This window comes from Calypte anna, chromosome 2 (assembly GCF_003957555.1).
Source record: "Calypte anna isolate BGI_N300 chromosome 2, bCalAnn1_v1.p, whole genome shotgun sequence".
In the NCBI taxonomy this organism is placed as follows: Eukaryota; Metazoa; Chordata; class Aves; order Apodiformes; family Trochilidae; genus Calypte; species Calypte anna.
Window position 1 is genome coordinate 10,102,910 of NC_044245.1, and position 26,916 is coordinate 10,129,825.

Sequence of the window (26,916 nt, forward strand, 5' to 3'; positions counted from 1 at the left end):
TCTTTAAGCCCATCTTTCCTGATCGTTTTTATTTTTCATAGCAATTCAGCATGTTTTAATCTTAAATGACACCCAGACACTGACTTAATAATTAATATGCCAAGTAAAGCAGGTAAACTAAATCATCTCTTAAATTAAGAAATTAGATCCTTTCTATTAGAGCATAAACATAATTTAAAACATTGGTCTTAATAACTCATGCTCTATGAAGGAAAGAGCAGGTGGCTTAGTGTTACTAATGCTGGATTGATATTACAGAAAAATACGAGAATCTTAGTTTGGTGTATAATGTACTTCAGTTGCTTTCTATCTGTTTCTAGCATTTAAATAATGAAATTATATTCCTTTTCATGATGCACACTCTTCTGAATTTTAAGATGCATATCCTAATTATTTTTAGAAAGTGAGGGATAATGTTTATTCTCAGTACATACTCTTTAAAAAAATTATTTATTTATTGGTTATAATTCAAATAACATTGTTTTAAACATTAACTACCAAACTGCAGGAAGCAGGGCAAATATCTAATCCCTGAGTCAAACATGCTCTCTCCATTAGTAGGCTGGGTGAAAACAGGCTGAACTGGAGTCAGGGTACACTGAAGTGTCTCATCATCAGAGGTGCAGGAAGCATCACTGCTGAGACTGCAGGAAGCTTTGTTTAACTCTAATTTGCAATGGTCATTTAAAGTTTTTATTTGATCTTTTGTGCTCACAGACCTGTACCATAAATCTCTTGTGCATAGCTTGCCAGCTGCTCAGTATCATTCCAGGGAGAAACACTGAGAACTTGGTCTCCCCCCTGCATCTCAGACCAGAATCCAATCATAGTTTGAGCTGAGTAACTTTGTTTTGAGTGAGCAGCTTCCCCTCTGTTCCATTTCTGAAGCTGAGAATAGAGACACTCTGTCCTTTGCTGGACTATGTGCAGTTTTGTACTGGTTTTTGCACTCTGATGGTGAAAATTTAGTATTTAAATACTCACTGGGCATGGCTGAGAACAGATGCCTAAAAGATGGTATGCAGAATGCACTGTCATGTTTTCATAAATCATTGAAGTTATTGCAATAGCCACTTATGTATAGAAGTTTCCTGATTTCGTGGTGTATATTCTGAACTTTTAGGTAGTCATTTGTTTTCCCTCTAATTCAAACAAATCAGGGGTTTTTGTTTTATTTTGGGTTTTTTTCCTTTTTTCTTTTTTTTTCCATGTTGGGTACGTGTAAATGATGGATTTACTTATAAAACAACAGAGTGAAACTATCAGTAAGAATAAATGCCACAGGAGGAAAAAGCTGTGTACTGTGAACTGCAAAATAAGACTATTTATTTATGTAACCCTAGTTTAAAATGCCTTATCATAACACTTGTAAGAATTCTGTAAGCAATAAACTCCAAAACTTAGATACAAAACCTTTCAGAAGGAAAGCCTGCTCAGACAAATCCTAAAGTTTACTCCTTTGGATTAAAAATAAAGAAAAAGTAAAAAACTTCAAAATGGGATATCTCCAGTAGGAATTTTGTATTTCATAAGTTAACACTATGGTCCAGGGCTGCCTCCAGACTCATCATCACCAATGCCAAAGATGATGCAGTTTTAATACTATAAGATTTCCATTTAATACAATTGCTGATACTGAGGGTTGACAGAAATGGTTAGGAATTTAACACTACTATGGAGACAGAAGTAGTTATCTCACAGATAATTTAACGTGAGACAAGTCCTTTCACAGGGAATACACTTTTCAAACAGGAGACCACAGAGCTCACCGGTGAAAGAGAGACAGGGATGTCAGGGGCAGATGCTATTCACACCTACTAGAAAAGCAATGTGTCAGAGTGCACAATACAGACTTCATATAAACCACTCATTATTTATCTGCCATTTTTATCTAGGATGGTTTGGGTTTTGGAGGGATTTGGATATGCAGGCTCTGTTCTTAAAATTATCCATGTGGAATGTGCCGATTGGTAAAACAGCTGTCAAAAGGATGGACATGAAACTTGCTGTTACCCAATGCTAATGGATGCAGAGACTCAAAGGTTCAAAGGTTTTGTTGGCTATGAAATGCAGCAATAAAAGAGAATCAAACATACAGTAAAATACACTCCTGGGAGCTAAAAACCCTTAATATAGTGTTAAATAATATACTCATATCAAATTGAAAAATAATATGACCGGTGCCAAAAGCCACGCATGTGACATGCAAGTCACAGGTAGCACTTCTCCAGCACACGACCCAAAGTTGTGTGCATTCTCTTGAGGATGACAAGAGGGGTCCATTCAAAATGCCACACGTAACTCCAAATCTGTCTCTTAGGATTGCAATACCATATATAAGAAAGAATAGAAATACCCTATATAAGAAAGAATAAAAACAGGATACCTGAATATGGAAATCAGGGACAGGAGTCTTTGGCCCCCATTTTTGTCTTCTTATCAGAACAAATTCTTGTTCTTGATTGAACAAATAACTTCCAATAACTTCATGCTGTAGACTGAAAGCTGCTTGTGATGAGATCAGAAGCAAACCACCTCCCTGTACTTTCAGGCAGGTCTCACATCCAATACAGTCGGTTAAAAAGCTAATGAGGCAGGGATGTAGCAACAGTTCCTTTCACTGGACTGATCAGCCACGTTACAAATGAACATGGTACTTCTTTAAGAGAGACCCAAGCATGCTAAAATGGTCCTTAAGTCAATCTCCAGCTACATTTCCCCCTCGAAACACAAAGAAAGAGATGAATGATTTAAAGTTGCTGTGGAGCTGACTGAGAGAAAGAGCCAGCCACATGAAAAATGCTCTTTTTGTGAAGAACAGCTGCTGCTCTGGTGTAGCACTGCTCTGTCTGGGGCTGCTGTTTAATAAATGACAACACAAATCCTGCTGCAATCCTTTATAGAAACTTTTTTGCTGTGAGACAAAACATCTTGTACATGGGCAGTGATAACCACACATTATAGAATGAATCAGAAATGGATTGCATGGCAAAATTCATCTGTTGTACCTGCAGTTTATATTTAATACTGTACGATAAAGTATCTCAGATGTCACATAAATCATTGTGACATTCTAATCCAACCTCTATGATCTCCATTTAGAAATACCAGCAGCTATCTTTAAAGCGTCCTTCCCAACAGTAACAGACTCTGACCCTATTAATGACATCAAAACTTCAGATGACTAGATTCTACACTTGCACCCATAAAGCACTTCATATTTTACTAAACTTTAAATAGATTTTTCTTTAACTTACATGTGTCAATATGAATTGGGCTTATGTAGTATTTAGATACATGCATTGCATGGAACAGGAATTACAGTAGGAATGTAAAGCTTACATAAAAGTTGTATTTTTATCCTTAGTTCACAGTAGAAATAAATTATTTTTCACTTTTATCTTTTCATGTATGTACATTGTCTGCATCACCTCTCACTCCAGCAGAGCAAGTCCCACTAAGGAACAAAACCAGAACAAAGAGCTGACTTCTCTTTCCTGTGCATTTAAGAACAGCTTGCAAAGGTCTGTAAGATACTACCTACCATTTGTTCTAGCTTTTAGAAAGTCCTGAATCTGAAACAAGTTATACAGAATAAAATCCAAGCTTCTAAGACTAGTAAAAGGCTATGTGGCTGGTATTTAAAAGCCAGACCAAGGCTATATTCAATGAGTCCACATTAGAAACATGTAGAGGGGGATCCCTGGAGAGACCATGGTAATGCAATGGACAGCTACACCACTGCACTACACAGGGTCAGCTCTGCTGAGTAGCGTGGTGGTGAGCAAGGCTGGGCTTTTCTTTTGGGGAAATTTGCCCAGTGGGAATTAGGAATTAGGACAGGTAAATAAACCAAGGGACTGGAAGATCATAGAAAAGCTCCCAATTTCCCTTCTCTTTCCATTGTACAGAGACAGCTGGGTGGAGTACACTCCCTGGTATCTATGCTTTATCTTGTATCCTAATGATCCTAATGCATTTGTGTGGGACCTAATTCAAGGCAATTCCATTGATTTGAATCAGAACTGTTGCAGCCACAAGGTCCCGAGCTACTTCAGAGCTGCGAGCAGGCACAGGGGAAAAAGCTCTGGTAGCGATTGTGTCCAGAACAATTCCTGTCAATTCTGAAAGCTTTTCTATGGCCAAATATGACTGCAGCACACTAATAAAAAGCACCCAGTAATTCAAGGAGAGAATAGCTTTAGGGAACATTTTAAATTTTTTTTTCAAGGCTAGGTCAAACCAGCAAGTCCACAAAGTATAGAGAAAAATAAAAATTACTGCATTCCCTACTTTGCCTGGAATTATGGGGCCACAACCACCTTGTCCTGGTAGAAAAGGAAAGGATATTCTGTGTGATCATTGGTGGTGATCACCTCAAAACCATCTGTGTCAGATATATTTATTGCCTTTAGAGCCTTTGATGTATGGCTTTGAGCATGGACTTTGAGCAGGTGAAAAAAGACAAAGAGAACTCATTGCTATTTACCATGTGTCAGATGGCAGCAATGTCAGAATTAGGGTGGTTGTCCTAGGAACACACCAGAACCAGCAGCAGTCAGCAGAAGACTAAGAGCAAAGAAAACAAGTCCTTGGAAAAGGCGTGAGGCTAAATTGCACAAGCAAAATAGTACTGGGAACATTCAAAAGATGAAATTTTCTTGCAGGGTAGGCATTACTTCCACCCTCTTCTTTCTGCCTTCAAAATTATTCCTTATTTTCTAACACTGGAGCTGGAACTTCCAGTACAGGAAAGAAATTTGTCTGATACAATCAACCTGCTTTGAGCTGGAGATAGGATGAGGTGACTCCTAGGTCCCTCCAGCCAACATTTTCATGATTTTGTGGTTGATTTTCCAGATGCTTCCAGCAGGCAACAGGCTTAGAAAGAGGAAAGCAATATCAGGAAATTTGAACATGCTTCTCAGAAACAACCTTAGAAGTCACCAGAGATGGGAATTTCAGTCATGGATATTAGGGCTGCAGGAAGAATAAGGCACAGGTGACAGCTTACTCTTGTCCCTCTAATGTGCTACAGGCCTCATATATAACCACATGCTGTACATCTGATGGATGCCTGGTTCACCTGGGCAGTACAAACATCTACTTTTCTTGCAAAAAAGAAAGTAATGTTTTTAGTACAAAGTTATAAGGTAAAAAACATTAAGAACAAAGCCTAAGGAGATATGAAAGGTTGCATCAAACAGTGCTTCTGAGTACCTGAGCTAACCATCTGGCAACCACCTCCCCTTTATACCATCTTGCAAAACCTGCAAAATGTGTCACGAATGTGCCCCAATGACACTGCTACATCTGAAAGGTCTTTCCTTTTTGCCTGGTCCTGGTATGACATGGAAGATGTGAACAGTCAGTTCTTTATGAAATTCTCAGGTAAAACTTAATATACAAACAAAGTTCCAGAAAATTGCACTGATCATTTTTGACACTTCATAATTTTCACTTGGCAATGTGCTTAGATGCAGCAATTGCCTGGAAGAGAAAATAAATAATAAGTAAGATGGGAAAAAGGAAGCACTGCTCTTTAGTATATACTGGAGAGATAAGCACAGTCATGATCTGCCTTGATATTGATTTCTGTATGAGAAGGGGCTTTCAGAATAAATCAAATGCTAAATACTAGCATATAATTGTATAAAAAACCAACAACCCAACCTGTGAAGTCATGGGCTATTAACTAATCACTATACTTCAACTAATGGCAGCATACAGGTGCTAGGTAACCCCTGATAAGATGTGTGCATTGGCTGCTTGGGAATTACTAGAGAAAAGTGATTCCCTTTCCTGCCACAACTACAATCAAACCCATCTCTGATTCAAACTGATTACATAGGAGTTTCTGTTTTGACTGGTTTTATAGGAGATAAATGCTGACTACATTGCATTCAGTCAAAATCGGCACACTAGTTGATAAAACCTTAAAAAAAAAATATGCAATCACTGAAGAGCATTTGCTTCTTTTTAGTGGGTTCATTACTCCTGACATCATAATGCTGCATGCTGGAATACTGAGTTCTCCAACTGATTTATTTTTATACATTGCATTACATTTCATAAGATATGAAGAGTCAGATGACTGGAAGCTGACTGCAAAAATCAATGAGGAACAGACACATACTAGCATATATGAGAAATGTTGCCCTTTTACAATTTTTAAATAATTTTACTCTCTATTTCACACTATCTCCATTATGCGTTTCATGAAAATCTAAAAATCCATTCTATTCGAGCATTCTTTTTCTTTATTTTGGTTCCCCAAGTTAACATTAAACAAAAATGAATGGTAAGCCAATTCTGAAAACAGTTTTCGAGGAACTATTATGCTGGCTCATTTGTTCTGAATAAAATGAAAGCAAAAACAAGCCCAAAAAAACCCAGAGAAAAAATATATGCCCATTACAAAGAGCTCTGTGGAAACTGCTGGCAGAAAATAATAGGTTTGGGGTTTTTTACCCAACTGTCTAGCATTTAGTATAATATTTATATTCTGCGAACTATTTTATCAAAAGACTTGCTATATTCCTTGCCCTGAAAAATAAGGCACTCTCAAGCAAACTATTTAAAAGGAATTGTTAAATTCAAAGCTATTTCACCTTTCTAAATTTACAATTTTTACTGTGTCTGTGAGTTGTCTCCCTCTTCTGGCTGATCCACACAGCCCAAGGGATCTACAATTCTTAGTGTTTGAACACCAGAGGCATCAGGTTTGGTGTGGCCCCATAGCCCAGGCAGCTCTTCTCCCATGTGGGAGCTGTTGAGACTGCAGCATTTACCTACAGGTACAGATTTGCAACTGGACCTTCATGGCAAGCACACCCTGCTCTACCTTGAAACTTGGAAGGAGTGAGCAAGCAATGAAAGAAAGAGCAAAATAAGAGATGACAACATAATTATATTTTTCTTCTAAGTTAGCTCTGAGGTTAGGGGACACACCAGGGGCTTCTATACTTCCAGAACAGAAATGCAATTGTTTGCATACGCTCCAAGTCGCATTACTATTTTTGTATTCCAGTCACACATCTCCTCTGTTGGCATCAGCCAGGGCTCTTTCCATGGCATACATTGCTCACAGCTTGATGCAACAAACTGCCCGACAACTATATTGAGAAACAGCTTGTTTTGTTTTCTAATTTGGAAAACAAAGGCAAGCTGCAAGCTGCGCTGACTGGGAAGTCATACATCTTTAACACAAAGTAAAAAGGAAAAGAAAAGAAAAGAAGGAAACAACCTTTAGATACAGCAGACACCCTCTTTCCTTGCTAAGTGCCCTGTCAGCATGGCCACTCTCATGCCACTTTTCAACACCAGATGAAAAAAAAAAAGAAATGTTTATTGATTTTGTGTTCAGAAGTTAATATTAGGGAATTCATTGCCTGTAGAGAGAGGGCTTCAGGTTTGCAGAAGGGATCCTTTCTCCAGTGGGATCAACTATGAAATGAATGTAGACTTCCAATTATTCACTACATAGGCCAGCAGGTCTCGAAGAGTTGCCTTGGAAGTTAACCCCTGGTCCATCAAGATCCATCCTGGCCTCGAATAACATTGTCTGGCTTGTTACCAACTTTCATCTCCCCACACACTCAGTCTCACCTCAGCATTCCAAGGAAATCCTTACAACAGCAGGAGCCATTGCAGGCCCATTTCAGGAAATGACCTCATCCTAGTCAGGGACATGGAGTGTAAGTGGCCTTACATTGCCTTTTAGAAGTGTACAAGAGCTGGGAGACCTGCTGAGCTTTGATTGTCTGACTGCTCAGGCTCAGTGTGCTCACACACTCCACAAACACAGCCTCAGTGCTCAGACAGTCAAGGATGGTCACAAAGGGTTGGAGATCACACTTGGGAATCCCTACAACAGACTTATCAGACCAACATGGAGTTCAATTCACATCTTCAGGAAGTGCTACAGATTGTGACATCCCACGTTTACCCAGCTATTTGTATGGCATAATCATCTTAACACCTCAGATGTAGTGGGGATCCAACTTAGTCTTAGCTTTTAAATGGAATCCCATTTAACTATGCAGCCCTTTGGTTTTTCCCTGCAATCAGTGGCAGGAAATAGAGGCCAATTCCAATCATAGCTGGACTCTGTTGATTATAGAGCTCACTATGATTATTGACTACGCTGCTATCATAGATGATTCAGTGAAGTGTCTGTACAAGTAAGTTAGGGGTTGATAACATTAGCTACCGATAGACTTTTCTAATCAGTGGGTGCACATCTCACTAGAGAAGGTAAGGGGGCAGGGAAGTCTTGGAACTTGTGGTGCAGTCTTTGGAGGCTCTGGAAAAACTCAGAATCAGTCTTGTGAACTAGGAGCCTGGGCACTGTGAGTCTGCAATTGCCATCACCTCCATGAAACAGAGCTGGCGTATAATTTCTGTAAATGAACAGGACTACACCAAAGGAAAACAACTTGTATACATAATTTATCTTCTCAGGGAAATGACACAACAAACCTCTGAGTAGTTGCTATCCTGTCAGGTATTTAGCATGAAGGAATCCAGTCTGGTGATTCCCTGGAGCATCATGGTAATTAATAATAAAGGTATTAAACATCAGGCACACAGCAAGGAAGAGACCTTGCTTTGAAAACTCAACTGCCTGAATGGGCTGGGTAGGAGTAATGAGTTCATACACTTCAAACAAGTTTTATAATAGAAGAATTTTGTGTTTCCAGGTCTCCTGAGTCACAAAACAATCGCTGAATTTTTTTAAGTCTGCTCTCCTGACTTCTGGTCTGATGGCTATTTTCTAAGACCATGTTTTAAATCAAGGCTAGATGACAATACAGTATATAGTTGTACCATTGTATATAAGAAAGGTGGTTGCCTTCTTGTGTTTCTTGGAGGTTATTTGCATTCTTAATCAGAGACAGAATCTGGCTGAGCAAATTTGGGAGTCCCCAGGATAAAGCTGAAATTTCAGCAGAAATGTGATTGCCTGAAATGTATCAAGTTGCCATATTTTGTTTATTTCATGAGATTCAATTACAGAAATTGCCAGTCTGCAACTCCAAATTGCCTGACAACTGTTGAACTTACTGTCTCACAAGCATCATCACCCCAGAGCACAATGATACACACGTTCCTCCACTACCATAAATTAATATAAGCTTCCAGTAATTAAAAAGGGCAGAATAAACTCCACACCTCCTTTATTCTCTGTCTAGTATAATGAGGATGTCATTCTGTTGTCTCATGGGTGGGATCTTTTGCCACTTCAGTTGTTATAGGGATTTTTCCTAGACACGTTGGGTACAAATATGGTTTCACTTCACAAAATACCTCTCTGCCCTCACCAGTCTGTTCATCCTTGTCAAATCAGGATTTCACACATTGTTTTCTGTACATTCCCTAATCTTAGTGAAAGTTTCATTTCCCCAGCCCATTGCCATCAGCTATTAGTCTGGCACAAAACCCAAGCTCAAAATGAAAAAAGATAAACCAGAGAAAAGAAAGCAGCCACAGCTACTATTGCTCTGCTTTCTCCTGTCTCAGCTAACAAAACATGCTTAATAGCACCATTGTGTTACTGGTGAGCCAGAGAGACAAGCAGGTGTATCTTGTCATGCCCTATGAATATTATCTATTCCTGAAATATTCTATATCCGACCATTAGTGTTTCCAAAGATCACAATGGCAATAGACAGAGAAACATTTCCTTGTCTAATGGACACAAAACAGCAATAACAACATGGTATTACCCACTGTGGATGTTACTGACCAACAAGGTCATAGACAACACTTGGATCAGCTCCAAGCTTCCACAGCTGAAACCAGTCTTAAAATGACAATTCAAAATTTCACACATTAATAATTATTTTTTCTCTTATGGCATCCTCATAAGATCTAAAGATATCTGATTGTCTCTTTTTGAACAAGTTATATTTCTTTACTTTGCTGATAACAAGTAGGCAAAAATGCTAAAAGTCTAAGTTATTTTTCCCAAAAAGAAAATAAGTTTTAAAATGTAATGAAGTCCTTTCAATTTATTTTAAAAAAATTATTGGTGGATCCTGGCTTCTATGGGTGAAAAAATGCCTTTTCTGGTTAAGAAAAGAATGATTTTCCTTTTAGCATTCAAATTTGCATGCCAATGCACTTTGCATATAATTTGCATACCACACTGTATCACAACCATTTTGTCTCTTATTGTAAAATCCAAGATCAGCTTCTAGCATTTCATGACTCGGATTATTAAAACATTTTGTTAAGTCAAGTCTGAAGATAAGCTTCCATCCTGTTGCTCCCGGAATTGCATACTAATGGACAGGAAAGGTGAGTGTCTAGTTCAGGCATTGGATTGGGCTTTGCCTCCAGTCCCAAATTTCTCATGTTTTTTTTTTTTTTTTAAATATGGACTACTTAACTTTAAAAATACCATTTTTCTTATTTTACAATTAAGGAGGTGATTTCTAAAGATATTAATTCCATTTCTTTTGTAATCTTGGCTTTTTGAGTGATTATCTGTAATGATTCACAGGCATGGTTTTCCTTTCACTCTGTGTGTGGGCAGATACCCAGTGAGATCCCAATCTTGTCTAGAAAGCACTACTGTAATGCCCCTGTTAATCAAAATTACTTAGCCTTTTTTTCAATTAAATGATTTATGCAAAGCAAGATCAACTTGCTAAAAAATTATTTTTTTATAGTTCCACACAAGTTTTAGGAAAACTTTGAACATGGATATTTTTCATGTCAAAGATATTATTTTTGGAATATGTGACAGAAAGCTTTATAACCAGCTACACTTGCAGTGTCAGAGCACTCTTATGGGAAACCAAAGTTCAAGCTTTCACCCACCTGACTCAGTAGAAGGATCTTGTTATGCACCAGGAGCTACACTGAACACCTGCCTGTCACTGGTTCTCATAAAATATTTGGAATATAAAAATATTTGTGTAAAGTGGAACAATTCCAGTAGGCTACTACCAAGAGTAGCTGATGAGGTTTAGCCCACATAGAAGAGCAGCACAGAAAATCAGTCTCTCTCCTGTATGAGTACCTATACCTCTCCCCTCTCCTGGGTCTGTCATTGAGCTTCAATCATGAAAACCAGGAAAAGACTTGATTTCATCCAAATGGGAAACCAGGAATGCTCAACGGTATCAAAAAGCTCTGCAGGATCCTTAACCATCCTTAACCTAAGCACTGTTAGGTGTAGACATGGTACTTTTGTGGAGAGAATCAGAGCAGACATCATGAAGCTGCCTTTCATACTTTGATATTGTGAAGTCACTCTGAAAGAAGGTGGCTGGAAATGGGACCCAAGGCCATGGCTGAGGGTCATTAAGCACCTGAAGTATTTTCCTTACTTGTAACAACAACCCAAAGACTTAACCCCAAGTATCTTAAGCAGCTGAAGTAGTTTGTTGAGGTTATGTGAATACTCACAAAATATTTGGTGTATTGCCTAGGAGTAGCACTGCACTGCTTTTCCTCACATACTACTCTGTGATGTATTATTGTTTAATACTTTCCTAATCAATATATCACCATCATCATCATCTCTTAAGACTAACTCAGGTTTCAGTGAAAGTTGAACCAATCTTTTCTTCCTAAATATTCATATTCATCCATTGTAGCCAAACTTCCTTGATCTATATGTAGAATTCCCAATTCTCTCCCTTATGAAACAGTTATCATTTACAATAAAATTAACAGCAAAATGTGTAAGAAGGTGAAGTGAATAAAAAAGAAATTGGATCATGTAGTACACCCTACCCTCAGCACAAAATGCTGCTGTTCTGCTGCAGAACACAATGTACTTCAAGGAGTCAATTTAGTGGCTTGGGGAAGAAAAGGCAAAGACAGAAAAAGGCAGCTCTTGTCTAAGCACCACTCTGGTCAAATGGGTAAGAGTCAAGATGAACCATTTATACCCTCAGGTGTACATTTTGCTAGTGCAGGCAGCTCTGGAAGAACTGACAGCTCTTTGAGAATCAATAGTGGGATTTTCCAGAAAATATCTAACTACCTTAGATCCTTAGATTATCTGGCAGCTGTGTGCCAGACACCTGTACACTGCTGAACACCCATCTGCTATATATGCCATGTGCATTTTTTATTTTTTTTTTTTCCAGGCTTGGCAAAGGAGTTGATTAGAAAGGTAAACATCTTTCATTACATTGGATCAGATTTTACAATAAAAATTATCAGGTCTGTCAATACATGCACCCCATGCTCTACAGGCTCTAACATAGTTGCCTTTCAATGATTTATTGCACAAATTACTGGAATTCTGAAATAGTACAAGCCATATCTCCAATATTTCTACTTAGTATAGATCTGATAATGAAAGGATGCAACCTCCTCAACAAGCAATATTTTTATTCTAGTTTTTCTCTTCGTCAGTAAGAATATCCTTTCTTTCAGAGCAATCTCTGCTTATCTTTCTCTCTTGCTACAGTCAATATAGCTGAATGCTGCTGATATGACTTTTGTCCAGGTCCAAATCTAAAAAAGATACCTTTTGTACAACCGTTAATCCAGAAATTAAATAAACTCACTGATGGTATTTTGAGTTTTAAAAGGACTGAGTTACCCACTGGTAGTGTGCTCAGTGCACAGTGATCTGTAGCTACATGAAACTGTTGAGTGTCCAGCAGCAGTCTACTCTGCTTGGTGTATCTGTGAAAACACAACACTGTCCTACAAAAATATGTGCTCACATATTCATTCAGACATGGTTATTTGAAAAATTAGGACCTTCATTATATATTCCATTACAAAAAGGTCATAAACCACCCAATAAATACAAAGATGGGCAAAACATTATGTACAACTAATAGTAAAACAATTAATAGTAAACAAAATAATAACAAATAATAGTAAAACAAACAAACAAAAAAGTTGTCAAAGCAAACACTTCTTTTTGGGGGCAATGCTAGAGGACCAGATTTTCCTACTAGTACAGGCAAAAGCAATATCAAGAATATTTTAACAGACAAGTATATTAACTGAACATACTAACCGATAGGGAAAACATACCTCTCTCACTTTTTCAATAAATTATGATAAATTTTACTAATGTGATATGTTTTTTACTGTAAAGAACTTTTTTTTACTCCAGGTGGTAACTGCCTGACTCTTCAGTGCACAGCACATAAAGAGGGAATTGGCTCTTCAGGTTGTGCATATGAGAGCACAGATAGGCAGATACACACACAAAACCCTAGAGCAACATACAGCACTTATCTTCTTCCCATTTTTAGATCATACATATTTCATTAAGCTTCATGCAGAGTGTCTTCTGATTTATGGTAATTGTCAACAAAAGCAAAAAATGCCGACAATTTTAACACTGCAGTATTGAGGATTTAACTGGGGTAAAATTAAAATGTTTAGGGGGAAAAAAAAACCACCCAACACCCTAAGCCTCTGGGAGGTTGACCCTTGAGATTTTATCAATTTTTTATTTTATTTTATTGTGTTTGTTGTCTGTAGAAGCAGATGCCAGCAGCAATATCTGATGTACCGGACACCTCCAGTGTTATCCCAGCATGCTCATGGCCTGGAGGATTTGGAGTGAGACTAATTTCCATATCAAACCCAATTTAGATGAAACATCTTGGTTTAAAAAAAAAAGAAAGCCAGCGCATCAATAGCCCCTTGATTAGATTTTCATCTCCTGAGCAGACAAATATGAATATTTATTACCATGAATGTAGATTTCCCTCTTTCCATTGCTCTGATCTTGAATATTACTGACTGCTAATTTTTATGAAAATTTGGGCAACATAATGTTTTCACATAAACTGACAGTTCTTGAGATAATCCCGTTATTGTTTGGTGGGAAATGACAGTTTCCGCTTATTCATGTGTTAACGAGGGATTAAATATTGTTTTTCATCACCGTAATCTAAGATGGACTGGAAATTAAAATTCGAACACTGTGTATTAGCAGAGCTTTGAGGGCCAGAATTTGTTTGCCTTCACTTTGTAAAGATCTGTAAATTAACAGTATAACAATCAAGTGAAATCTGTATCATAAAAACAACACCGACATTTGTGAAATGAAGTCATTACTCTACCTGATAAAGGCAAAGAGCTAGAGAGAGATAAGTAGTTCACAAAATGACATCCCTTTGTAAGAGCAAAGTGCACAGTGAACTGTTGTCAGCCACAATGGTCCTCAGGCATTAATGGAGTAGGTCACACAATGGCATCCCTTTTCCCTGTCCCAGGTTGTGATACTCCTAACACTTGGTATCCTCAGCTCACATTGAAAAATTGCTCTATGATAGATCCATCCATGGCACTAAAAGCAGTCAGAGTGACCCAGGAGCTGTTTTTGTACATGCTGGAGTGCTGGCTGGGCTCATGCCCTATTCAGGTCTTGGTGTGCAGTACATTGATACACTTAATTCTTCACCAAAATGGATATTTTGCTGGAGCTGCTTTAACAGGAATACAGGATCAGTTATCTCCTCAATGCTTGTGCCTAATGGCCGACCATATAGGAGCTGCTGGCTACAAGTGGTCCCAGACCTCCATCATCCTTATGCTTAGAAGGAACACGGCCTAGATGAGAACTAGTTGGCATAGGACACAATGTGAATGACCGTGCCAACAATTTAATGTTTATGGAAAAATGTGGAACCATGGAAGGCTCTGTGCCCTGGTCTTGTTGCCCTACTAACACTGATATAGCTATATGGCCCCTGATGCCAGGGATTCATATGGAAAGGTTGTATGTCTCACAGCTTGGATCTTAGCCCACAGGTCCTGGGCAGTGGCTTTCAGTGTCAACCTGGAAGGGAAAATCAGCTGCCAGAGACTGCTAGAGAGAGGGCTGAGGAACTGCTGCCTCTTCTAAATTAAGTCTGTATTCAAGATTGCTTGAAATCCGTGTGTTCTCACTAGGATCAAGCTCTTGCCTCTGGAGGTGAAAGAATCTTACTCCTCAAATTTTCTGACCAGCTTTATCCCCTAACCTTCAGGCTGTAACAGGATTTAATCTTCATCTACAGCTTCTCTATCCAAACCATTCGACCACTGAAGATTTTGTTTTCCTTTGAGTCACAGTGAACTGACTGCTGGTAGAGGGAGTATCCTGAATTTCATGAATCAGATATCTAGTACACACAAGCCCCTTCTCCTTTGTAAAAATCCTACATATCTTCTTTATGGATATATCAAATGAAGGTTGCCAAATCACAGGGTAGACAATAACACTGATTTTAAAGCAGAATTACCCTGCAGTTTGCATTATGTAGTGGGTGCTAGTATCCACATTTCTTTTCTCTACATATCTATAATGGTTTGTAGGGGAAACTGCTTTGAAAACAATAGCACAACATGGCCTAAACCCAAGACAAATCCTTAAAACAAACACGTGCTACTGTTTCAATGGAACAATGTTAAAAAAGACAAAAAGGAACACTGGTAGGATGTAGGATGCATAGGTTCCTGAAGCCACAAGGCAAACCATATCTTGTTTCATTTTACATGATACTGAATAAAAATTGAATTGCTGTAGTTGCCATGGCAACTGCCACATCACTTGGCACTTCTGCTCCTTTAAATCATACAGTGCTACTGTAAAGGAATTCATGAACCAACACGACACTTGAATACTTGTGCTTTTTATACTCTTTCTGGCGGAAAACATATATCAATATACACTGAGAGTTGTCTCTGAAAATCAGCTTTGTTGTACTTTTATTAACATTATAATCTCTTCCTTTTCTTGTTGTGTTTTTCACAAATTTGTAAAGAAGCTGGAAGGTGTTGGCACAATCAGAGCACAAGAAGATAAATTACTACTGACACCTGATTTCCAAACTGAAGCTGTGACCTGTCATTCAGATGTCAAAACACCTCTGCTATGAAATATTCAAATGAAATACAGGGGATACGCTTTGGAACTCTGGCCCTCAACAACCAGAGCTGGTGTGATATGTGACAGAAGACAGTCTCAGTAGCATTCAGGCATTTCTTTAAACTTATCAGTAGCTTAAAAGGGAAGTCTAACCATATAATTAAAGCTAAGCATATTCTAAGTGTTTGCAGAGTTGGGGACATGATTTATATTGTTTTAGTAAGTTCTGTATATAAAATGCAGCCACAGAAGGTGTATGACAAAATAATGTGGCAAAATAATATACATATTCATGCTGAATATATATTTTTTTAATTTTGCCATTTATTAACATTCTGGATTCAATTTATTTGAAAAGCAGCCCTCTAGTGGGCTATGTACCATAATGAATACTTAATAAATAGCATTAACATTATCTCTAAATATTAGCTAAAATGCATTTTTCAAAAACATACAAGATCTTAAATAAATGAGCCATAGCTCATCATTCTCTTTGGAGAAATTTAATGTTCTGTTTAGCTTTACTCCTCAGAGCTCTTGAAGCATTACTTCAAAATACTACTTTATGAGTAACTTCTGATTATCATCACTTTACTATATATGTATACTCACAAAACTGTAATAATGAGGTATTATGCATTGCCAGTAAAACTCCATAAAAATAGTATATTACTAGTAGCATTATATGTAAAATATAATCCATGAATTTTAAAGGGATATACAGCTTTAGAATCTATAACTCTTGTGTGGGGGATGAAGTAAATCTTCCTCCTTGTGCTTTCACCAAGAATATTTCTAGGATTGCGGTCTTTAAAGTTTTTCATTTAAATACTATTTTCCCAACTTGTATAGACACATACCTTAGGTTATATGCCTTAAAGCAAAGAGCCCATCTGTGACCTGACACATGCCTTGCCTGTGGCAACAGATGTTGCTCCAACACCTCCTGGAAATCTCTGCTAACCCAGAGAGCCACAGTCAGCAGCAGCAGCTACAGGACCTCCAATCCCAGATCTCACATAACAGGAAAAAAATGAACGTGTTGATCTCTAAGCTACAGGTTTTGTAGGAAAAGGTGCTGAAACCAGGCTTACAGAAAAACCTCCCCCTGTTTGCCCTGGTCTCAGAATGCTTACAGTGTACTGGAGAGGTGTCATTCCTCAGATGAGCCTCTGCTCCACTGCATTCAAACTACTTCTGGTCTGAGGAGGGTGGGTTTCAGTGGAAGCTGAAAAACTTACCTGTGACTTGGGCTAAAACTTGAGTATTTACACATGCACAGCTACTCTTTCTACACCATGGTCAGTATCAGAGATAACTCAGAGAAGTGACCTTAGGTACAGCATTCTTTTCAGTCCCAGTGTACCTCTGGGTGCAATATCTGCCTTAAATCAGGAGCACTTGCTGATTACCAAGGTGTCACTATGGAAAGCAGCTGGAGTAGATCCCAGGCTAACTTGGTCAAAAATTACAAGTGAAAAATTATCAAAAATTACAAGTCAAAAGCCAGCCCTTAGCATTCTACCTTTAGTTAAAGACGATGGGAATAAAGTTGACACCCTATTTTTAAACAATAACAAATGATTCATTAAGCTTTGCACTCCAGTTTTTTCCTGGATTTCCAATATCATTCTGAATCAAATCTGGATACAGAGATTTTAATAACAAAATTTGGCAACACTAAGGAAGATTGTCCTTCCTCAGAGGCTTGCACTTCACTGGAAAGTCTCTTATCACGTCTTCTAACTTCAATGGAATTTTTAAATGCTGGGTTCTTTATTTTAGTTCCAGAACCGTGCAACATCAACAGAATTCTACACCTCTCAAAATGTCTCTAAATGTCTCTAAACATATCAAAATATTACTGCTATATTTTAGAACATCTAGAGGTACAGCAAAGTTTGTTTCACATATATTTTGAGTTATTTCCATGCCATTTGGTTTAGAAAATTAGACAATTGTAATTGTTATGTCTGCCATACCAGGACCACCTTCAAATCATACAAACCAAATGTTGCACTTCCACTGATATGTGTATTTTCTTCAGTCCTACTAGGACACTGGAAGAGTTTATTTAAGATGTATTCCAGCTTGGGTGTCCCTTCAGCAGTTCAAGACAGAAACAGTGACATCCCCTCCATTTGTTTCAGGACATGATTCAGATAATTTATTATTCAAATCACTTTTTTTAGTAGCCAAAATGTGGTTTGCATCATTTTTTAGCCAACAGAGAGACTGACCTGTTATACAGAAATTGTTGCTGAAAACAAATTTTATCCCAAAGCTGGATAAACAGTTATTTTTCCATGCCATAGTAACTGCATATGGCCACTTACTTGAAGTTTTCTTGTACTGGAGCTGGGCTTGAATCAGACAAACTCCAGTCATAGCCAAGCTCAGAGTGAGATTGAACAGAAAAAAATATTACACTTTTAGAATAATTCAAAACTGTTTCCATGAAGAATAGTAATAGTAGTAAAGTTCCTAAAGGATGTGGAAGGAATTCTAGGCTATTCAGTGACCTATGGGTTGGGCCATGGTTCCTGGTGCCTGCTAAGCTCCCTTGGTCTGGAGGGCAGCTCCTGGGCACAAGTCCACCTGGAATAACATTTGGGTGGGACTGAGGTTACTGACCCTGCTGGATCCTGAACACAGGAGGAGCTAGATGGGGCCTTGTTGCTGCTAAGGAGTCTTTCCTCCACGTGGGACCAAAAGCTGCTCTCAAGATCCCACAGTGATGCTCAGCCATGCAGAGCAAGAAGTTCAACAATTATTTCTGCAAAAAGCAACATTTCACTTCAAGTTGGGAGATAGAATGGAGTTACAGGTCCTGGTTAAATGCTGTTTAGCTTTTTCCTAGTATTACACCTCTTATGCTATTACGCAAACACACACAAAGATAACACAACAGTTACATTCATACCATCACATATACTCAACTGTAGGAGGTTCTTCTGAAGTCAGCCTTAGGACTTCAGAGGTTTATTTCATGAGTGGGAGATAAAAGAAAATACCTCAAAGACAACAGCACCTTCATCATATCTGAATAACCAACATCTAACAAAATCATGATGAGTTTGTGTGGCACAAACATCATGCATGACCATGATTCAAACAAATCTTGGAGGGCTACCATATAGGAGTTTTGGAGCTGTCATAGGTGTTGGAAAACTTCAATCAGAAAAAAAAAACCAAAAAACAAAAACCAAACCAAACCAAACTACTTAGGAAATATAATTCCAGAAGCAGTCAGTACTACAGCAATGCTCACATCCCCAGGATTTCAGTGTTGGCACTGGTTTTCATACAAACCTTCCCAGGAAACATATAGAACTTTTAAGCCCACGTCCTCACGCATGAACAGCTTTAAACACTGCTGCTAATTCTTAATCTTCCTAAAGAAGAGCCTATCCTAAATTGATACAATGCAGCTAACCTCAGCTGTATCCAAAAAACTCACCGAAGCTATGGAAATCTTGACATAAAGATGACATAAAGATGATAAACTGTATTGTAGCTGAGGTAAACTCCAGACCAAAGTTGTTAATGACTACACATGTTTATGCAGTAACATAAAAGGAATTCATCAGCTCTTCCCAATTTTATTAAATGGCTGAGTAACCTTGGGGTGAAGCTTATTATCTGTTGCTGCTTTTGAAATTATTTTCTTGAGATAGAGACTGAGATTGAGAAACTCTGAGAAGCATTTCTCTTCTCCTCAGAGAAAGTGACAGCATCCTTCTACTGAACCCAAGGTCTGGGTAGTCACTAGTGTCTACACGTATCTTACTGAGGCACCCATTTAGTTATCATAGATCAGCAACTAAAACAGATTCCACTGTCCAGAACCATGCATGAATCATTGCTGAGCACAGAACTGTTCATTCATTTATTTATAGAGGTGCTCCATTTGCCACTGGTAGCTCAGCTATTTTTCTCTTGCTCTATTTCAGATACGAAACTTGCCATACAAAATCAATCCTTCTTATTTTACAGTCCTGCAAGTGAAGATTACATACCCATTAACTTCATCATGAATCTGACCTACTGTCCAAACAAAAAGGCCATTTCTCATTCTGAAACTAAAGAGTTTTTTCTAAGCACTTTTGATTTGAGCATCTTGACTTTAATTTACAGTTACCATTACATATAATTACATTCCTACAGTGTGAAGCAAAAGAAATTCATACTCAACAAAAGGCTCCTTCATTATGTTAAAATATGTACTTTCTATTATTTTAACAATGTTAAACACCAGGGAGAATAAAAAAAACCTGCAAAACTAGATTTACATAGTTGGATTTAACCTCAAATATCCTGAATCTGATACCCTCTGAACAAAGCAACAGCTTGGTTACAGAACTCCATTATTTTTCACATATGTGAGACTACAGAAATATATTAATTATGCACACAATTGTATATGCTAAGTCTTTGAAAGAGGAGTGGCTATAGGTGGAAGAATTCACATCCAACAAAATATATAAACAACCGAATAAATATCTTTTCATCACCTTAATATTCCAAAACATTGGTTCTTTCACTGCTGATGACCATATCTCAGATGTAACCTGGAATTTATTTAGATAAAAATGTCTACACCCCTCTGATTAGTTAATTGTTACTTTTTTCCTTCTAGAAATGAATATTTGTGAGAGTGTAAATCACAGCCTCTGTTGAAGTCTTTATTAATCCAAATTATCATCAGCTTTTAAAAAAGCTATTATAGTATAAATATATGGGAGGTGAGTTCAGCAGTGACGTTCACTAAAACACACTGGGGACATGCCTAGCCTAAGAACATGTTCATTTTTTTTTTTTCAAGCTGTAATAGCTGGTCTTAAAAAAGCTGGGAAGTCCTCGAGGCTATATTTCCATTACATCCTTAGACTACCATGGTTTCAACAACCCTATTACTACAATGTGGATTAATGATGCGTTTAACAGATGACAACTTCTTGAATGTCAAATATCCAAAAGTGCTTTCTTTCTTCTTGACCACATATAGGATGACAATTCATTTAACAATAAGCATCTGAAATGAAGTAGGCTTTCATTTTCCAGCTGACTTTGAAGCCAACTGGAATTCACTGAATGATGACAAAATACATGGAGGTATTTCATTAGCACAAGGACTCCCATGGGGGAAAAATTTTACTGAATGTAGCTCCCACAGTCTGCCACAGTCCTGGTTCTCCTGCTATTTAGCAGAAAGAAATTCTGCTTGCAGATAGCATGAACACAGGCTTCACTCTAGCTTGAAGTCAGTACACAGCCTGAGGTACATGGCCAGGCCTGGGGATGTACTTTCCCGATCTTGAGGTTACAACACCCTTGAGAACCAGTTAAATCAGCTCCAGTTAAGGAGAAATACTAATTTTACTTTTCCTGATTATTTCACCTCTGTTTGTTTCCAAGTTCTAATTCTTAATGTTTTGAACCCTAAGCATCTCAGCAGGTCTCAGTGCTGGTGTGTCTTCAGGACCAAGTCTTTCAATAATGTGAATAAAGTTACAGAAAGAACCTCAGAAAACAAAAAAAAAAGCAACCAAAAGAAACAAATATCCACATTCCTTCAGTGTATTACAAGTCAGTAATTCATTATTCTTACTACTTAGAATAATGTAATCACAAGGAAAAAGGCATTTGTCTAGCCCTGTGAGCTCTCACCACTAGCAAAATTACTTCAATGAAAAGGAAAAAGAAAAAAAAGATAACAGTGTACACAAAATTAGCACTAGAATTAGCAATCAATTGTAGTTCATACAAGATTCTAGTAAGATAGCATCATCTTTATTAATAAATGATGAACTGCTTAGCGGAGTTTTTGCCTAGTGATATCACCTTAATAACAGATACATGTTTTATTTATGTTTCCAGATACATTCAAAATAAGCAAGTCATTCACTGTCAGGTTGTCTCTAACTTCTGAAGACTCTTTACCCCAAATTTAAACTTTCATTGATGTAGTTGAGATAGCACTTCATCAAAACTAAGGGGAACAATATGATGAGTTCAGTTGCTGTGTTCATTTTTGGGGAGTTTGTTCCTGTGACACAGTAAAGCAAAAAACCTGCATTCCTTAAAGCCTGCTGCACTTTCCTCGTAAGGATGGTATTTTTTCTCTGTGGGATACAGTGCTATTTGTGCAGCAGGTTGTATTTTGACACATGCAACTGTATCATAAAAAGGCCCCTAGCACTATCAGACTTAAGCTCACAAACATTCATGAACTCCATCATTTCCTAAAAAAAAAAAAAAACAAATTAACATGTTTTGGGGAGTGTAAAATGTCCCCAGGCCACTTACCTCCCCTACGCCAGTTTGCAGAATTTTCAGTCCAGTTGTTTTTTCAATCTTCTCTTTGTTTATAGCTGTAAGAAAAATTAAGATTGAAAGAGTTATGGGAAAGCTGCAATATGCATGATCTTGCAGCATTTACAGTATAACCAACCTTCTTTCTCCCATCAATAAATTCATGACAGTTCATATCTATGCCATCTCTGGACTGCTGATCTTAAAAGTTCCTTCCAACCAAAATGATTCAATCTTTCCATGAATCTGTGATTCTGTGAATAGCTTTCCCTGATATCAGCTGTTAGTCAGTTTTTAAAAATTCATCAGTACTCCATTAATTGTTTCTTATTATAGGAAAAAGAATGTAAAACCCATTCTAGTTCCCTTGTGTATAAAGTATCACATACATTTAACACATATCCACAGTATTTTTTGACATTTTCCTTTAAAGACATCTTCCCACTGTCTCCTTTGCAGTGAAAAGCATGGCAGCACTTTACCATTTCAACAGCACTGTCACTGTGTAGGATGTTTCACAGCCAACACAGGCTCTTGCCTAGTAAGTAAGATAAATAGTTGATTTCACAACATTGGGATGCAATGCACAATGTTTTGCTTTTCTCTGTTTTCTTTTTTAAATGTAGGGCTCTTCAGGTTTATCATCTTCTAGATTGTTTAAAGCATTCAAAACAAAAATAAAATAATCCAGCATAAAACAGCCAAATGCAAAATGGAGTTAGCAGTCACTAAGACTACCTCTGTATATGAAACCTAAACATGTCCAGGGCATGAACTTCATCACAATCCTATGCTTTTAAACAATGACTATGGTCTTCATGTAATTTTGGCCTTGGCCGACTGGTATTCTCACAAAACAATGCCCATCCACAGCTCTGGGGACAGCCCAAGGATTAGATTTTTCCCAGCTAGGGATATAGAACCATAGAGTCATAGAAGGGGTTGTAAGGGACCTTAAAGATAATCTAATTCCAACCCCCCTGCATGGGCAGGGACACCTTCCACTACACCAGGTTACCCATCAAGGCCCCATCCAACCTGGCCTTCATGGGTAAAGTTATCTATTTTGGATGGAAGACTTCAACCTTCTAGATGCAGAGTGTCAGCTGAACTCATGGCCAAAAACCAAGCACATGGCTTGATTTATTTATGAGTAGATATGAAGACTTCTAGCCTCATTAAGCTCTCCTGCCCTCAGCTGTCTGGTCACTGACTATCTAATCCAAGTGAGTCATCGAGGTTCTCTCTGTCGTCAATGCAAAGGGATGGACATTTAATAGGATGAGTCACCCCACATCTGCAGGGCACCCATCTTTTTCCTTTGATTACAGAGACAATTTGGGTAGACTGAGCTTCTCAGTTTAAGTTGCCTAAAGGAAATATTCCTACCAGAAAGGATATAGTGTACACAGTAAATTTGCATAATAATGCTGAAAGGAATTAATATTTTTCTCTTTGTGAAAAAGACTCTTTAATTGCCACTTTGAATATTTTAAATATTTGAGACATTCAAAACAGAGCAGAGTGCAGCAGACAACTCTCAGAACTGATTATTTAGTTTGTCCAAAGTGCAACACAAATGACTCACACTTTAGAGGTGAGTTGCATCATTAAGGTTCAATATCACATCATATATAAAAAATGTGGAAATATTTTTGTAAAAGTTTGTATGTGCAAATACTCAAGAAATAAAAACTCAAGTAATTCCAAGACAGAGAAACTTTTCTGACTGCTTCATCAAGGGATGAATAGTGTCTGTAATTTAAGGAGGAAAGCTCTGACTACCTTTTAGACTTAGACAGCTTTATATTTAATTCTTTTAACATGCTACTGGTAAAGCAAATAGGAACGTGGAGGCCCAAGATAAAAAGCTTAAATACAACTATTGCTGCAAGACAGCCTAGAAAACCCCACGCAATACTCACATCCTTAAAAATAGCCCTGAGGAAAAGGACTTGGGCATGCTGGTAGAATAAAAACTCAACATGAGCTGGCAATGCATGATCAGAGCCCAGAAAGCCAACCACATCCTGGGGTGCGTCAAAAGAAGCATGGCCAGCTGCTCAAGGGAGGTGATTCTGTTCTTCTACTCCACTGTCATGAGACCCCACCTGAAGTACTGTGTCTAATTCTGGAGCCTCCAACACAGGAATGGGTGTTGGAGCAAGTCCAGATGAGGACCGCAAGGATGATCAGAGAGGGTTGGAGCACCTCTCCTATAAATACAGGCTGGGAGAGTTGGAGCGATTCATCCTGTAGAAGAGAAGGCTCTGTAGAGAACTTAGAACACCCTCCAGGACCTGAAGGGGCTGCAGAAAAGATGGCGAGGGACTTTTTACAAGGGCATGGACTCATAGGACGAGGGTTAATGATTTGAAGATGAAAGAGGGTAGATTTAGACAGGAGGAGGAAATTCTTAACTGTGATGGTGGTGAGACACTGGAACAAGTTGCCAAGAGAAATTATGAATGTCCCCTCCATGGAAATGTTCAAGGCCAGATTGGATTGGATTTTCAGCAACTTAGTCTAGTGGAAGGTTCCTCTGCCCATGCAGAGGTGTTAGAACCAGATGGTCTTGAAGGTCCCTTCCAACCCTACCATTCAATGATATTTATTCCACCCAGAGTTAAAGGGATCATGTAAGAAAGACCAGTTGCCTGGCCCATGTGTCCTTTAGTCTACATTTTCACTGTGTTGTGTGCCAGCAAGCTGAATTTCAGCCTTGAGATGGACTTCACTGCTGGCTGATGACTTGCCATGTCACAGAACAATCTTTTTATTTTTGGATGTACTATTAGTTGCAAAGGTGTTCCATGTTATCACACTGACTGACTCACAGCCAGCATACATATTAAAGGTAGATTTCTACCAAATGCAAACATTTAGAAGATTCATAAAACCATAGAGCTACATGACCTCCTTCAAAGAAACTGAACGGTCCAACAAATTAGTCTTTGGTAGCTTAGGATAAAAAAAGCTGCACAGCAGAGTAGCTGCTAAATAAATGAGCACAAGTAAACAGCAAGGCTTAAATCCCAGTGTGTAATTTTCCTACCTGTTTCCATGAACAGTTAATAGAAAATATTGGATCTGCTGAATCACTGAATTTTATAATTACTATTAAATATTTGACCTCCTTTTAACAGGTTTCCTGCAGACTTTAATTTCTGAAGCTTTGTTATAAAACAAACAAACAAACAAGTTTACTTAAGCCCCCTCCTCCCCCTTTGATATTGGCTAAAACACAAAGGACAGCTCTGACAGGCATGCTAACATGAACCCTGCCAAATTTAGGAGGCATGAAGGCACAATGTGTTATTAATGGAATCATTTTAAAAATGGTCAAGCTTAGGCATTGTCAGATTGCAGAGAGAGACAGAGCAGACAGTCTCCAGCATGTTCACTCCAGGTGCGTACATGAGCAGATTTTAGCTAACCTTGAACTCCACAAGCAGTTCAGGAAGGTCAAGGAATTCTGTCAAAAAACAGCAGTGCTGATGCTGAAGCACCAGCCACATATCAAGCAGCTGCTTGAAGGTGCTAAACAGCAAATATAGCTATTTAGCTTTTTCTATGCATAACTAAACCCGAGAATTTATGACAATAAACATGGGCGATAGACTATAGATAGATGAGGAAAAAGGTGTGAAATAAATTCAGATATTAAGAACTAGCTATTAATCCGTTGAAATTTGGCCTAAATTTAAAAAAAGTATTTTAGTGTACTACCTGCTAGCTTTTTATTCCAGTACAAATATACAGCAGATGATGTTTCTGTTGCAAATTTTATGAACTGGAAATGATGATTCTGAGTAACATGGTATATTGCACATTCAATCAAAGTTGATTTTTTATGGCCACAGTTTAACATCTTGAAATACTAATGGAGAACTGACAAACTCATCAGCAAAGAGTCATAATAAAGACAGCTATGAAAAAAAAAAATCAAGAAGAACCCCAAACCACCCAACTCAGTTAGCAACATATAAATCCCTTTTTAAAATACTGCTCTGAAACAAAAAGAGCTTCCAAACATACAAAAAAAGGGAGGCCTTTAAATTAAATTCACTAGATGAAGGATATGCAAATTACCTGAAGAAGCGGAGCCCTATAATGTTCTCAAAATTCTGCAATAGCCTATTTAATTAGTATTTTAATTTATCAGAATAATTCTTTGCACTTGACAATTTATGCAGTATTCCATATAATTAAGCACGTAGCTAAAGTGGAATAATTTTGCCTACTCTCTGTATACCAGTTATTTTAACCTGAAAGAAACTGTGGAAGTCTCTTCTGTGATCTAAATTACAATGGGGACAACTTAATGGCTTTGCTCTATTAGAGAGCACGACGAGGGTGTTGCTGAGTGTTTAAGGGCAGGGATTGTCACTGCTTGTAGTCTTCACAAACCTAAGGGAGGTCTGATGTGTTTTCTTAGATCTAAAGTTTATTTCCTTTAGCTAAGTTGTCTGTCAGTGGTATAATCAGGAATCTGAGTGTCTGGTTTTGTATTTGGCAGGTTTAACCTTAGAGTCAGTTGGTTATTAGGAGACACAAGTTACTCAGGGCTTTGAGCAGATCTCCAGTCTCATTATAGCATTTCTAGAAGAAGAAACTCCTGGAAAATGAATGGTTTGCTATAAAGCAGGTTGCCAAGCACAACCGCACCCTTTGGCTTACTCATGGGAGCAAGCACTGGCATGAGCAGGATGAGGTCAGGGTTTCTGCAGCAAGCTTCTGGGGTCTATCTCCCC

At 38.1% G+C, this 26,916-nt stretch overlaps 1 protein-coding gene across 1 annotated transcript in view; it reads right to left on the reverse strand.

Annotated features, from left to right (window-relative positions):
• The window catches only part of PTPRN2 (protein tyrosine phosphatase receptor type N2), a 622,484-nt gene that overhangs the window by 215,012 nt on the left and 380,556 nt on the right, over positions 1 to 26,916 (reverse strand). Inside the window, exon 13 of the mRNA XM_030445109.1 lies at positions 22,157 to 22,221. Within this exon, the coding sequence (XP_030300969.1) occupies positions 22,157 to 22,221 (65 nt within the window). The remainder of the gene's footprint in view (positions 1 to 22,156; positions 22,222 to 26,916) is intronic.